This window comes from Cheilinus undulatus, linkage group 17 (assembly GCF_018320785.1).
Source record: "Cheilinus undulatus linkage group 17, ASM1832078v1, whole genome shotgun sequence".
NCBI lineage: Eukaryota > Metazoa > Chordata > Actinopteri > Labriformes > Labridae > Cheilinus > Cheilinus undulatus.
This window is the reverse complement of record NC_054881.1, coordinates 2,287,288-2,302,901: the sequence shown is the minus strand read 5'-3', so window position 1 is coordinate 2,302,901 and position 15,614 is coordinate 2,287,288. Positions and strand designations below refer to the sequence as shown.

The 15,614-nt window shown below is 39.4% G+C and overlaps 1 protein-coding gene across 1 annotated transcript; it reads left to right on the top strand.

Annotated features, from left to right (window-relative positions):
• The first annotated feature begins 5,265 nt into the window (after positions 1-5,265).
• On the top strand, positions 5,266-15,134 carry LOC121524654. The gene is made up of 6 exons (XM_041810086.1): positions 5,266-5,422; positions 5,764-5,848; positions 8,591-8,879; positions 11,070-11,154; positions 11,323-13,101; positions 14,026-15,134. Exons 3-6 carry the CDS (start codon positions 8,618-8,620, stop codon positions 14,120-14,122), a joined length of 2,223 nt encoding a protein of 740 aa, XP_041666020.1. The 5' UTR covers positions 5,266-5,422; positions 5,764-5,848; positions 8,591-8,617; the 3' UTR covers positions 14,123-15,134.
• Positions 15,135-15,614: the final 480 nt, after the last annotated feature.

Below are 15,614 nucleotides of genomic sequence, written 5' to 3'. Positions count from 1 at the left end.
AATGATTGACTGATTGATTGACATGTTGGCAGCAGCATAGGGATGGGTAATCCCTATGCTGCTGCCAACAGAGTGGTTGGTGCATGGCTTGTCCAGGAAAATTACAACGTTTGGGGGCTTGTCTGGGGACAACAGAAAATGTGTGGACATCTCTGGGGTTGTAACAATGTTTGGGGGCTTGTCTGGGGACGTAAGAAGATGTGGGGGCGTCTCTGGGAACGTAACAAGGTATGGGGGCTCTTCTGTAGACAAAAGAAGATGTGCAGGCATCCCTGGGGTCGTAACAACATTTGGGGGCTTGTCTGGGGACAAAAGAAGATGTGGGGGCATCTCTGGGGACATAACAAGATTTGGGGGCTGGTCTGGGATCTGATCCCAAGACCTCTTGGATCCAGAGAGACTCATATGCCCTTCACATGCCACACAACTTGTTTCACACCCAACCCCATGCCTGTCCCTGCAGACGACAAGTCTCAGCTCTTTCCTTGCAGGCATTCTTTAGGGTGCATCAGGGTCGGCCTATTCAGTGTTTTCCAACCTCTTTGTGCTCTGTGCCTGGCTTTACACTGAAATTGTGCGCTGTAAAAATAGCTGGATGTAGACAGACATGCCCTGATATTGCAGTATACCACATGCCTTAGTTAGTGTGCTTTACAATGTCAAAATAAGGCTCTCATTATCAGTATGTCACATTAATCACATTTAGCAGTTTGTACAGAGGATGTAATAGAAATATTCAGCTGTACAGTTAAATTACATTCTTTAAGCTCATGGTATCTGATGTACTGTCATTTATATCCTCATTTTTTATGACTATGTTTTGAGTGAATGGTCTTCTGAAGACACAGCAAAGGTAGAAACAATCATATCCATGGAGATCATCCAGGTTTTATTCTTTTCAGTATATAATCCAATCAGGATTGATGATGAACTGAATCCATAAAAGAAAGGTTTTTTAAAATAATTTCTGCTTCTGTCGGACTTTGAACAAAGATAAAGGCTTTATTAAATGGTTCATTTTACTCTGATTACAAAAACAGACAGCATGACAGAACACATAAAATTATAGTTAGTTATAATAATAATGATATCATGGGTTTCTGTAGTTTACTGGACCCTAGGAAACTAAACAAGAGGACAGATGGAGGAAATCATTACAAAGACAAAAAGTAAGCATAACTGAGAATATATGATCATTTTCTGTCTTTATATTTCTGTGGTTTTCAGAACAGGGAGCTTTGCACTACTACATTTACATGTAGGTAGAGAACAAATACTCAGTTACCTAGATGTGATTTATTGTTGATGTCAATGTGTGTGTTTGATCCGTAGCATTCATGCTAGCATCCTGGTTTACAGTTACCTTCATTTGGACCTGAAAAGTGTGTAAAATGTTTTTTGAGTTTGATGTTGGAAAAATGAATTTCTGCTACTTTTAAACCCCTTTTTAACACATTTTCCACATTTTTTATACAACTTTTTTGCCACTTTTTGCCCATTTTTGCCACTGGTGAACCACTTTGAACCCATTTGAGCTGTTTCTTTGCCACTTTACACTTTTGCCACTTTTAAGACACCTTTATCTTGTTTTTGCTGCTTACCACCACTTTTTGCTCTTTAAACCTTATTTCCTTCTTTTTTTGCCACTTATTGTCCATATTTGTCACTTTGCCTTGTCAGTTTTAACCCACTTTTGCTGATTGCATCATTTTCTTCAATGTTTTCCACATTTAACCATTTTTTGCTACTTTACACCCATTGATGCCACTGTTTGGCCACTATTTTTACCTCTAAAACCATTTTTTGCCTTTTAAGTTTTTTTTCCAATTTTGACCCATATTTGCCACTTTGTTTTGACAGTTTTAACACATTTTTGCTGCTTTTCACCCATTTTTCTAGTTTTTTGCCATTTATTGAAAATGTTTGTCACTTTTCTTTCCTGTTTTAACCCATTTTTGTTCTTTGCACATTTTTTGCCACTGTTAACCACCTTTGGTCCCATTTTCGCCACTACTTTTGGAACGTTTATCCCATTTTCTTCCACCCATTTCTGCTGCTTTTCACCTGTTTGTGCTACTTTATGCTCTTTCCAATCCCATAGACACATTTTGAAAAAGCTGACCCGATGGACATCGTGGATAAGATCTGACCTCTGACCCAGCTCTGAAAACTGGCTGAGATTGACCACAGTAAATGTGTGATTATTAGCAGACACTTTGTGCTAGGATGGAAAGCCTATACTTGTTGTGAATAACAGAATCTAAGCTTTAAAAAGAGGTATGACTCCAGTAAATCATATCATGCTACCCTGAAATAACCAGTTACATATAGAGACCAGATCTGACCTCTGACCCAGCTCTGAAACTGGCATTATATGTAAACAAATGAATGTCAACACCAAATCTGCTAAAAACAGACAAACTACCCTTGAAACCACACAGTATTGCCTCCTCTGTTCATTTCATGTGGTTTCCATGTGAGTATTTGCAGGGAAATGAGTAAAATTGTGTCCAAATTCATAAAAACTCCATATACATAATATCTGCATAGATTATAAAAATGATTTCCAGCACAGTAACAATTGATCCAGGGGTCTTAGAGAGGACCCACAGGTGATTTCCAATGTAAATCAGTTCACATTTCAATGTTTTTCAGCTACTTTATGACGTGATTCAGGGGGCCCCGTTCTTCAGCACCTGTGCTGCTTCGCCAGCTCATGAAAGCCCAAAAATAATAATAATAAAAAAATAAATTCACAGGAGTGTCTGATTTGAGCCCGAGTGGTCTTGTTAAACTCGGGGGCTCACTCTGAACACGTGGATAACTGTTTCATGCCTGTGTGCCACACGGTTCATGTGAATTATGAAACCCTGTGTGCCATAATTGTGCCGAAAAATGTGCAACATAGTCTGATGGGCATGAAATTTGGAGGAAATGCAAAGAGGTTGGGGTTTGATGGGTGTTTCGGCAAGTTACAGTACAGTATATTCAGCCCGTAAGCTGAATAATCATAAAGTTTGCATTAAAAATTTCCTACAAAATTGTTTACATATTCTGATTTGGCTCAAAAAAAGATGAAAAATGATCATTTTTGAGAGGTATCGGAGGGTCAAGCTGTTGAGGTTCACCTTAAAAACTCAAACTGAATGACATCAGGATTCAGTGAGGTACATGGTTTTATGGTGACGTCAGGGTACGTCAGCACAGGCCTAGACTAACACCAGGACTGTCACCACAAACTTCCCTTGATTATCAGCTCAGTGATCCTGTGGAGAGAGAAAATGGTAACAGGATAACCCACTGTTATCGTAGATGCTTCCTCATTAGCGTACTGTACGGCGGCCAGACTTGGTAACAAGGGGGCCATCCCTGGACCACAGTGTCAACTTTTGTGCTACAGTATGCTATCAGCTACCTTCAGCAGCCACTGCACGTCTCCTTTAACACTGCTGAGGCGTACATGTTTGCTGATTAGACACATATGGCAAAAATGTATTTCTTCTTTCTTTATTCATATTAAAAATTATTTTTAAACTCTTTTTCATTTGTGCTGAATATTTCTTTTCTATTTCTTTTATTTCATTAGCATTAGAAATGTATTAAATAAATTCTAAATTTAGTTTGTGTTTCTGTTACATTTTTAATTTTCAAAATTTTATTTAACTTCAGTTTAGTCCATTTTTTAAAATAAGACAATTATTAATTATTTTTGAGAATTTATTTTATTTTTCAAAATGTAAAGTTTTTATGGATTTGATTTCATTGACATTTTTTCTTTTGGAAAATATTTTTTATTGAAAATTATGTAGCATATCTCAGCGAAAAAGCTGAACTTTTCATCAAAATATTTAAAACTTACGATGCTTGATTTCTTTTTTTAAATTTCTTTTTCTTTTTAAATTTTTTTTTAATTTCTTAAGTGTAATTTATTTGTATTTTATTTTCATTTTTATTTTTCGTTAGTATTTATTTATGTATTTTACTTATTTTTTAATTTACATATATATATATATATATATAGAGAGAGAGAGAGAGAGAGAGAGAGAGTTATTGCTTTTCTTTTTGGTACATTAAATTGGCTGGAACTTTTATATTCATCACAACAAAAATCAAAGTAAAATACCAAGTAAATAAATCTATCTGCGTATATCTTATTGAAAATATTTTTATTTGTACTTGAGTTCAAAAACATGAACATTGGTCTAATAAATTATTCTTCTTTTGACTGTTATTAGTAATCACAGCAGTTAAACTGAGAATATCCAACAGTCTGAAACAGTTCAGCTCTTTGGCATTGACAGTGAAATGAATGCAGCCCTCTTGATAACCAAATTTTCTCATCCCTGCTCTAAAGAGACACAATCAGTGCCCTTTAAGAGACAGAATTGACCTAGTGACCTTTTAGGTGTAGACATAAATAAGCTCAGTGCTCTCTAAACACTAAATCTGACAAAGTGCCTCTCAAGTTCCCTCTAAATCAGGATATATGACAAAGAGTTTCTAGGCTGCATTTTAAAATGACAATAAAGGAAAAATGTCCCTCTATGCTTCCCCTCCAGAGGACAATAATACCACTGCTATTGTCCAGTACATTATACAAGCCAGCATCAAAAACTCCAGAATATCCCTTTAACCAAAGAGGCTAGCGGAGTAAAAGGACTTACTCTGAGAGGGTTTTCTGTGGTTGAAGTGATCAGCAGCTGTCCCTGGTCACTGAAACTCTCCTCTATTTATCCGTCTGTATAGCCTGGACCCCCCCAACTCACTCTGACATTCCTGTAAAGCAGCCTGAACTTTACGCTCACTGATGTGAACTTTATCATTCTCAGAGAGACTAAACAAACTCAGCTCAACTTTATCATTCTCAGAGAGACTAAACAAACTCAGCTCAACTTTACAGTAATCCTTACTGCAGCAACTTTCTCTGATCTGTTTCAGTATTGATCACTGATTGATTAGAGCCAACAGGGATGTCCACCTGATCATCACATGCTTCTGCAAGGATGTATTTTTGATTTTTATTTAAAGTTAAATTGATTCACATAAATAAATAATCCACCAGTATTTTTCCCTCTAACTGAGTCCATTTCACCCAGAGTAACTCTAATGTTGAGTGCAGTATTCACTTCATGTCCAGTCTTTAAACACAGCAGAGAGCTCAGATTACAGGGGTGGTGCAGTTTGTCCAGCAGAGGGCGCTGTGACTGCATGAAAACAGACCTACAGGTTCACTGTTTTAAAGAAGGAAAACGGTGAACAGGAAATGTGGCAATGGCGTCGAAATCTTTAAGTTCAACGTGAGTTCAGTCGGTAAACCGTGTAAACAGCATGTTACTGCTGTATTTGTTGATCCTGTGAGGATTATTTCACCTCCAGCCTCATAAAGAAACACTTTCCTCCGTGTTTGATGGAGAAGTCTGTGGTGAGTGAAGCTTCTGTTCTGTCTCTGAAGTCAGGATGTGATTCAGGCCGCACACATGAGAATTAATCTACTGGAGAAGCTCTGACTGAGGCGGGAAAGAGGCCCAGCACTGGTTTAAGAGTTTTTACAGCATCTAAAACAACATGAGACTAGACCTGGTTTAGCTGGAGGATCTGCCTTAATCAGATTATTAATCACATTCTAGCATACAGGACGTTTTCAGTGTTTTATCTTATATATTTAAGGCCACAGTGATCCTGAGCAGTCTGTTATAATAAACTGTAAACAAACAAAAAACTCCTCTGTGTGCTTCTTATCTGTATTGATCCCTTGTTTTTCAGATCTTTGCAAACTCTGCAGTCATTTCCTGGTTTTACAGCAGAGGACTGTTTGGTATTTATCAGCATTCCAGCTCCAGTCAGACAGGTAAAGTCCAAGTTTGTGAGCATGCCCAGTCTCATCTTTGTTCAGGTGCGGCTCATCCTGCAGAGTCTCTCAGCTTTGCTGTAAACATCACACAGCTGGATATTTCTGACTTTTAATTCAAATAAAACATGTTGAAATTGCACGTTGGTATTTTATGCACTGCTGTGATAAAAGTTTGAAGACGCCACTAAATCATTTAACTTCACTGTAATGATAACTGGGCTGCAGCAGCACCGAGGGGCCCTCGCACCCCGGCACATGTCACAACCACAGGAGTGTTAAATGTAAACCTGTGTGCTGCAGCAGAGCTCAGAGAGCATGTCTGCCCTCCTAGGACTGTTATTTATCATGTAAACAGAGAAAAACAGGACATTATCTGTTAGAGATGCTTCTGCTTCCTTACAGTAGGTGGTGCACTAACAAAGAAATGTAATACACCTTTAACCCTTTGATGCACAACATGGGTCAAAAATGACCCATATCCATTTCCTGTGTTATTTCATGTATATGGCTTAGAGTTTCTATGATATTTCTTTAAATATATAGATTTTTTGTATCGGTAACAATTCCAATTATGCAGTGAATATCTTGTTTTTTTAATGTACAAATCAACATTTTTATTTTCCCGTCCTTACTTTATGAACAATCAGACCTTTTGTATTTCTACATCAAGTTTACACACACGGGTCAGAAATGACGCGCACACATAACAGTACTTTGAGGGATACTCTAATGTGATTCAGACACTCACAGCTCAACACAGCTGCCCTTGCACATCTGCTAGGTTATTTGTTTGTTGTTGTTGTTGTTGTTTACAACTGGTACAACCTTAAAACCTGTAAAAATGAAATGACAGATCTGAAACATACTGTAAATAATGTTGTTAAGTTTAGGTTACCCTGAGAGGGAGAGAACACATTCCTTGTCAGAGAGTGACGGTAATAACTATTAGCTAATTAGCTTGCTGTTGACATAATCAGTTTATCTGTGTTTTATTATCGGTCTGATATCGGCAGATATTAGCTTAAAAAGGCAAATATCGGTATCGGCAGATATCAAAAATCCTGCCGATATTTACATCAGATATTTTGTCTGTGTGTTTCTGCATTTATCGACTCTAAATTTTGTCTAAATATCCTGTTAAATTATTGGAATTTTAGGCTGAACTAACAGACCTACGTCAGTATAGGTCTATTTCTCTATTTATCCTCATTCTTTAAACTTTCAAGTGTTTTTAAGGACTAAAGTTTGTTTTTTTATGGGTCATCCTCAAACCTTAAAGTGTGTCCAAAGGACTAAAATTTCTTGTCCAAAGAGCATATTTAAATAGAAGTATTGATATCAGCTAAAATGAATCTGTAAATATCGGCATATCAGATATCGGCAGAAATCCAATATCGTGCATCCCTGATTTAGTTGCTACCCTTTGTGGTTAACATTGCTAGGCTGCTTAGAAAAGTAGCTAGCTAAGCTATTTTAGCCAAACAGTTAGCTTATCCATTTTAGTTAGCTAATTCTAATTTAGTTTCTACCATTAGCAGTTAGCTAGCTACTTAGCTGAGTTGGTTGCTAGGCAGTTTAGAAAAGTACTGTTGGTGTACTGTTGGTAATGCTGGTGTTTCCAGTTCACCAGGCCTGTGTGCATGTAGCACGAACAGACTGTGATCGTTTGTGAGGCATGCAACAATAAAGATGGCAGTCTGTGCTTCACTGAAGTGCTGTGTTTAGTTGAACACAGTCAGAACACAATTCAGCAGTTTTCTGTTATAAAACAAAAGTTCAGTTCAGTTCAGTAGCCACTTTATCTGTTATCTGTGTATTTGTGACAAAACTACTTATTAACACGTTGCAAATATTGACTACAAAAGTGTTTGGCCCCTCTTACTGCTGAAGAAATAATACAAGATCAAATCATAAAAACTGGTTCTTTTCATAGCATAAAGAGGGAAAAATTAAAATAATATGTTGTAATCAAAAAAAGCATATTGAAAGAATACTTGTAGCAATTAATCATAAAATGAATTTATGTAAAAAGATGGAAAAACGATAAACTCAGCACGCATTAAATAGCCAGGGAAATGAATGCGGGTCATTTTTTGAACCATGTTGAGGGGGGGGGTTACTTATGTTGCACATCAAAGGGTTAAATACACATTTAAATATGTGGAGTGGCAGATGCTGATCATGTGAGATTTGATACAAATCAGAATTTTCCAGTGACTTCCTGTGAAATGGCGAGGTATCAAATTGCTCAATTGTTTTACTTCCTGTTGCCAGTAGGGGTGCTACATCATAATGATGAATTCACTTTTGAACCTTGATCCTACATGTTAAATTTGAAGGCAATCAGATGTTTGGTATGAAAGTTGCACATACTTCCTGTCAAATTGGCAAGATAGTGAAATGCTCACCATCACCAGTGAGACATCCTTCAATGAAACACACCTGTGTTGTGGCCAGTTATTGAGGCCTTTCTTCCAAAGTCAGAGCTCTGTAGGTTAAGCACAAGAGGAATGAAGACATGACCTGGTTGTGTCACTTCCTGTTGCCAGTAGGGGGCGCTATGATGATATATTTGAATATGAGCATGTTCATCGTGGTATCGTCTTACAAGAAAGAGCAGAATTTCACAGAATGCTGTTTACTTAAGTTATAGTAGGTTAAAGTCATTTGACACCTTCAAATTACCTTATTCTGAAATGAATATGAAGCTAATCTGATCTGTCTGGTCTGTTTTAACAGTGAAACGTCCAGTAGAAGGAAGGGAGGATGTCTGCTAGAGAACTGCTTTCAGGCACACTGGAGGATTTGGGAGAGGAAGAGTTCAAGAAGTTCAAATGGTGCCTCCAAGACTATGGAATCAAGATCCCAAAGAGAGAGCTGGAGAGAGCGGACCCGATGGACACCGTGGATAAGATCATGGGGACGTACAACCTGCAGTCTACAGATGTGGTGAAAGAGATTCTAGAGAAGATGAGGAGGAGAGATCTGGTGGAGGAACTAGAAATCAGCAGCAGCACGGGAGGACAAGGTCAGCTGTGAGAGGGGAACACATTAAACATGTCTTCTGCTGTATTTATAACACAACATGATGTCACGGTGGGTGGAACCAGTATAATTCCAGCAGCTGAGTGGCAGGAAGTCTGTACAGGAGACGAGGATCAGTAGGAAGGAGGCAGTAAACAGCTGGATGTCTGCTACAAAAAACAACTTTACAGAGATTGTTTCTGATGATGTTTATCTTCAGTCATGGCCCATGATCTCTCAGCTGATGGAGTGTTTATAAAAATGTCTTAATTTGAAAATTTCATTCATGCAGCCAGAAACTGAAGCCATGCATTGACCTTAGCACAGACTGTATCACAGAGCCTACGAGTCCCAGCTGAAACATTTTACCATTTCATGAAATTATCAGCTCATTTTGAATTTGATGGCAGCGACACATTTCATAATAGTACGGCCAACTGTGTTGACAGACAGTGATTTCTGGAATGTTCCTGAGCCGATGCAGTGATTTCAGTACAGAGATAGGGCTGTAAGCAGCACTGAGGGCCCTTGCATCCCTGCACAGGTTGGGGTGTGACGCAACTGCCAGTGTGTGGCAGTAGTACGGTGTAGGCGAACCTGTGCAGCAGCACACTGCACGGGCAAAAAAAGAGGCATAATTTGTGACCTTATTATGGCCCCACCCACAGGTGAACATTCCCCCCAACACAAGCTGATATCGCCATCTTGCCTTCTTTGAAGAAAACCCATTCTGGAGTGCAGCAGATTAGTCCTCTCGGACCAGTTTGATCAGAAGCATGGACTGTCCATTTGCCGAAAATCAGCAAAATTGGCCCAAAAATGGCTTTAAAAAAAGTCATTTCCTGTGTGTTTTAGAGCATGGTCCCAATAGTTTTTTTTTTTTAAGGTGTAATCGTAATACATATCTGTGCCAGTTTTCAGAATCCTTGGTTCAACCTAATTTGGGGGCTGATGTTTTGAAATACTGTAGGGGGCGCCACTGAGCCATTACGCCACGCCCCCTAATGAAAACCAGGCTTTGGGGCCCCTGAGGGGCCATTTTTTTTAGCGAGACTAATGGAACCACCAGAATACGAAATTTTTCACCAGGATCTAACAAGCCACCAAATGTCGTCAGTTTTGGAGCATGTTAAAGGCCCCCAAAAACGCAAAAGTTGTGACAGAAAAAAACAAATTCCTACGGATACAATAGGGCTCTCGCACTGGTCAGTGCTTGGGTCCTAATCATACCTGTTTTTAATGCAGTGGCCCCTGAGGGCCCCTTCAGCCTTGCTCACAGAGATTTCTCCAGATTCTCTTAATCCTTTAATGATATTATGGACTGTAGATGGAGGGAGATTACAAGTTCTCAGGAACATTTTTCTGAAATTTGTAAACAACTTCTGGATGCAGTTTTCCACAGATTAGTAAATCTCTGTCCATCTTTACTTCTGAGAGACTCTGTCTCTCTAAAATGCTCCTTTTCTGTGCAGTCAGGTTTTTGAGATGTGGTGCCGCCATCAAATTAAAAATTAGCTCATATTTTCTTGAAATGGTAAAATGTCTCAGTTTCAACATCTGATATGTTATCTTTGTTCTTTTGTGAAAAAATATGGGTTTATAAGATCTGACAATCATTGACTTCTGTTTGAATTTACATTTTACACAGCGCCCCAACTTTTTTGGGATTGAGGTTGTATAACCTGGCCTTTTCTCCTCATCAGTTAGTGCCTCCAACTAAACAACATCTTTCTTTCACTCAGAAAAATGAAGATTAAACTGGCAAACAAGTTAAAGTGTAGATTGCTGTCAGATGGTGTATAATCCTGGTTCCTGATGGCCACACTCCATAGATGACGCCATAGTGAGACCTGGTTTGGACTTGGCCTCGAAGGCCTGACTTGAACTTGTTATGAGACATCTCTGTAAAATATGTGGAAGGATTAAGATGCACAGAAGACAACTGAGCTGAATGAAGCTTTGTTTGCCTTCCTAAAAAATAAAGAAAGATGCTTGTTTTTATTACATCGACTAAAATGGATGCCAAAAAAAATCTTCTAACTGAATGTATAGACAGCTGGACGTCTTCTTTGGGTCTTCTTAAATTCAATAAAGAATTCTTTCATGTTGCTTATGGAGAAACCATGAGTTGATCAGTAATCTAAGAGTGTATGAATCTTTTTTAATTCATCTAATTTCTCCTCCATGTTTACAGATCAGGACAAACGTGACCAGAATGGGAAATCTCTAGCGAAGACTCGTCTCAATCTTCCAGTGGTCGAAGCCTCTGAAGATGCTTGGTAAGTTTACAGAACTTCAGCATCTCTGACTGAGCACAAACAGAACTCAGGAGACCGCCATTGCTGTTGTTGTCCACTTTCTCAAGGCTGGAGCTCTAATGAGCGTATAAAGAGAAGTAGGAGGTTGCGAATTTTCAAGTCTTGATTGAAGTTTTTCTATTTCTACAGGAAAATGGACAGCTCCTGCAAATTTGACAAGATCATCTGCAAAGAACTGATCCATTCAGGATCTCCCACAGTTTACCAGCTGACACCAAAGAAGGACTATATTGGAACAATCAGGAGACTAAGTTTTGGTGAAAAAGATCTGAACAAGACGAACAGAACCGTCTTGCTTGTTGGTGAAACAGATACGGGGAAATCTACCATGATCAACGCTTTGGTCAACTATGACATGGGAGTGACGTGGGAGGACGATGTCTGGTTTAAGATGGTTGACGAAGAGAGAAGCCAGTTTGAAGGTCACACATCAGACGTGATCGTGTACGAGATCTTTGATTTTGAAGGTAAAACTCTGCCCTACTCTCTGACCCTCATTGATACTCCAGGGTTCGGTGACTTCAGAGGGGTAGATCGAGAAGTCATCAGTGAAAGATTGCTTGACTTGTTCCGCTTGACGGATGGAGTTCATGAAATCAATGTTGTTGGTTTGGTGCTTAAAACAGGATGCAATGGCCTGAGTGACCGCTTGAGGTACATCTTGGATTCAGTGGTTTCTCTGTTTGGAAAAGACATGGAGAGGAACATCGTCCCCCTCATCACACATTCGGATGGAACGAAACCTAAAGAGACTCTGAAAACTCTCGAGGCTGCAAACATCACATGTGCCAAAGACGGAAGAAACCAGCAAGTTCACTTCCTCTTTAATAACTGCCAACATAAAGACAGGACAGAGGACAGAGAAGCCCTTGGAAATGCATTCAAAACAACAACCAAAGGACTGACACAGTTCTTCGAGTTTCTGGAGAAAACTGCACCTCAGAAGATAGAAAAGACAGTGGAGGTTCTGAACAAACGCATCGGACTACAAGCCTGCATCCAAAACCTGCAAGACCGAGTCAAGTACATCAAACTAAATCAGACAGAAATCCAGCAGACTCAGGAAGCTCTAACGAAACGTGAACAAATCATGAAGAGCTTCGTTGACCATATTGAGCAGGGCGTTCAAACCCAGAGAAAAATCCAGCAACTCCAGGAAGCTCTGAGGAAGTATGAACTAGAGATGAAAAGCAACGAGAACTTCATTGTGGAAGTTGATGAGCCCTACAAAGTTAAAGAACCTTTCAGTGGTGGGTCGTGGTTATTGGGGGCTTTTTATGAAGGTGCTACATGCTGTACCATCTGCGAGGAGAACTGCCACTATCCTGGATGCACAGTGGCCTGGAGTCCAAGTAGATGTGAAGTCATGAGCGAGGACAAATGCAAGGCGTGCCAAGGGAAATGTCCGGTGTCTGATCATGTGAAAGAACAATGGAGGTATGAGACCAAGACGAGAAAAGTTCAGAAGACTCTCCCAGATATGAAGGAGAAGTATCTTAGAGGCCTAGCAGGGTGTGCGATGGTTAAAGGTCAACTGGAAGTGCTTGAAAAGGATAAAGTCGGTGTAAAGGATGTGGAAGAGAAGTATGAGAGGATCAAATCAGAGTATGAAGACACAAGAAGCATTCTGAGAGTCCTTGAGGAGGAAATGGAAAAACATCAGAGAGACAAAGATCAGTGCCTAGAGGAGTCCTTCAAGCATGTCGTTGAACTAGAGAAGATCGCTCTGAGTATCGACTCACTGTCCACTCATGTCCACTTGGACTTCTTGATTGAGCAGTTCAACGAGAAAAAAGACCTAGGGAAGGTCCAAGAACTAAAGGAAATGAAAAGAAGAGTGGATGGAGGAATCCTAGGAAGACTGCTGCGCTACATGCTGACAGCATTAACAGCTCCATGGATGTTCAGGTAGAGTGGTTGGTCCATGGCTTGTCTGGGAACAGTCCAAGATTTGGGGGCTTGTCTGAGTATATAATAAGGTTTGATTGCTTGTGGGGGGGATTTAACTAGATTTGCTACTTTTTAACCCCTTTCCAACACATTTTCCCTACATTTTTGTCACTACTTTATGTCATTTCACACAATTCTTTGGCACTTTTAGACCATTTTTCATCACTTGTTTGCTATTGTTTGCCATTTGTAACCCACTTGTGCTGTTTTTCTGCCCGTTTAAAAAAAAAACAAATTTTTTCTTGCCACTTTTAACCCATTGGTGCTGTTTTCACCCTTTTTGCACTTTTCTCTTTTCTTTTTCAATAGTCCAATTGTATTCGTCATGGGACTACGTGCACCAAACCATGACCCCTGAACCCTTACACCCCTACTTCAATCCCATTTGTGCTGGGTTACTTTATGTATATTTTTGCCACTTCTTCATGATACTGTTATCCAGTTTTTGCCATTTTCCATCTATTTTTCCCTCTTTTTGCCTTTTTAACCCTCTTTTTGCTGTGTATTGCCCATATTTGCCACTTTTTTCCTAACCCATTTTTTCTTTTTGCACCCATTTATGTTAATGTTTCGCCATTTTTAAGCATTTTTTGCCACTTTACGCCCATTGATGCCACTGTTTTGCCATTTTTTTGCCCTTTTTACCTGTTTTTCAATTTGGACCCAGTTTCGCTACTTCCTTTTCCCAGTTTTAAATAATTTTTGTCTGCTTTCTTGCCTTTTATTGCAAATATTTGCCCCATTTTTGTCAGTTTTAACCCATTTTTGCTCTTTGCACCCTTCGTTCGCCACTGTTTTCTCACTGTTTTCAAGCCTCTGGTGTGTTTGGGGTGAATCCTGTGTGTTTGTTTTGGGCCTACTCTCACACTGATTGTGTTTCAGGTCTGCCACATCTCAACGTTCCTCCACACCTCTCTTGCTTCGATTTGCCATGCCTGAGGAGTCTGCAGCAGCTGAGGCTGATCTGGCTTGTCTGTGAAGCTATAAAGGACTCCTAATGCTGACCTTACACCAGAGGACTTTGCTAAAACTCTAAAAAGACTAACATCTGAGGCCCTCTATCATCGAAAGATCATTTGTCGGCAAGCTGTTGAGTTTTTAGTCTCACACTAAGATTTTGTAAAGACTGTTGGCCACTAACGACAAGACTAGAATGATTCCTTCTGAGATTATTTCCCATCATGCATCTGGTGGAAATTCAGAACAACAATTTTTGAGCTTCTACAGAACAAGATTTAGAAGGAGATGGAGACCACATTTTAATTTCTCTTATAATTCGATGTTTTTCAATCATTTACATCAAGTTGAGATGAAAGGAGAGTTAAACTCCGAAGCAACGTTGCATGTTACCGCAAGGACCGAGGAACAATCCCAGGAACCCTTCAGAATAAAAGCACCGCATGAAAACAGGAGTAGTCTCACCACAGACACAAACTGATCAGGCTTTTACTTCGAAAATCCCAGTGGAGGTTTACCGTTGCTGTCATGTCAGCCTGGAACGAATCGACAGAAAAACACAGGAGCAGAGATCTGACTGCAGCTCTGAGCAGAAACATTTTTCAGTCTCTTGAGTTCTGAGTGGACATTCAGCAGCTCTAGAGTGATCTGTGCTCACGTTCATGTTTTCAAAGTGTGGAAGAGTGAGCCTTCAGTGGAGCCCTGCTCTATAGCATAGTCCCTATAGTAACTATAAGTTTATCCATTTAGCTCCATGCACAGCACAGGTTAGCAAAGCACATCACCTTTTTTCAGGTTCATGGTTCTGCTCCTCCCCCTGAAGCTCTGTGGGGCCCCCCAGGGGAGGCCCGCCACACACCTTGAAAACCACTGATATAGAGGACATGTAGGGAATCTCTGCCATTTTTGTTAGACTTTTTGTTTTGTGTTTAGTCAGATACTTTAGAATTGTGTTTATTTTTAGTCCAGCCACGTTAGGTTCTTTCTTTTAAAGTTAGATTGGGTTTTTGTTGGTTAATTTGGCCTTTGAGTTCCTTTTTTCTTGAGGTTTTCCTTTTTTATAATCTTTTTGTGGGAATATTTTTTTATTGTTAACAATTTGAGTTTGTGCAACTAATATTTGATTTTATTACCAAAGGTAATTGTAAATAAATCATTGAAAACTGTTGCTACTCTAGTTTGGGAGTTTTTGTTTGTTTTAATAGTTTATTTTAACATTATGTTACTTCTTGTAGTTACCCCTAGACTCTAAAAAGGTCGTCACAGGTCCCTTTACACCATTAAGGCCACTGTTATGCCACCTTTTTAACTTATTTTATCAATTATTGCCACTTCACGTACTTCCACCACTCCTTTTTGGAACTTTTATCCCATTTTTTTTTTTTTTTTTGCTCATTTGAATCCCAAAGACATGTCTGGAAAAAGCTGACCCGATGGACACCGTGGGTCAGTGATACTCAACCTGTGGCTCTGCAGCCACATGTGGCTCTTTTGTGATGATTTTTGGCTCCTTT

Coding starts and splice junctions, on each gene's coding strand:
- LOC121524654 (XM_041810086.1), top strand. CDS start 8,618: ATGTCTGCTAGAGAACTGCTTTCAGGCACACTGGAGGATTTGGGAGAG. Junction 11,155..11,322: donor GAAGCCTCTGAAGATGCTTG/GTAAGTTTACAG, acceptor CTATTTCTACAG/GAAAATGGACAGCTCCTGCA. Junction 13,102..14,025: donor ACAGCTCCATGGATGTTCAG/GTAGAGTGGTTG, acceptor ATTGTGTTTCAG/GTCTGCCACATCTCAACGTT.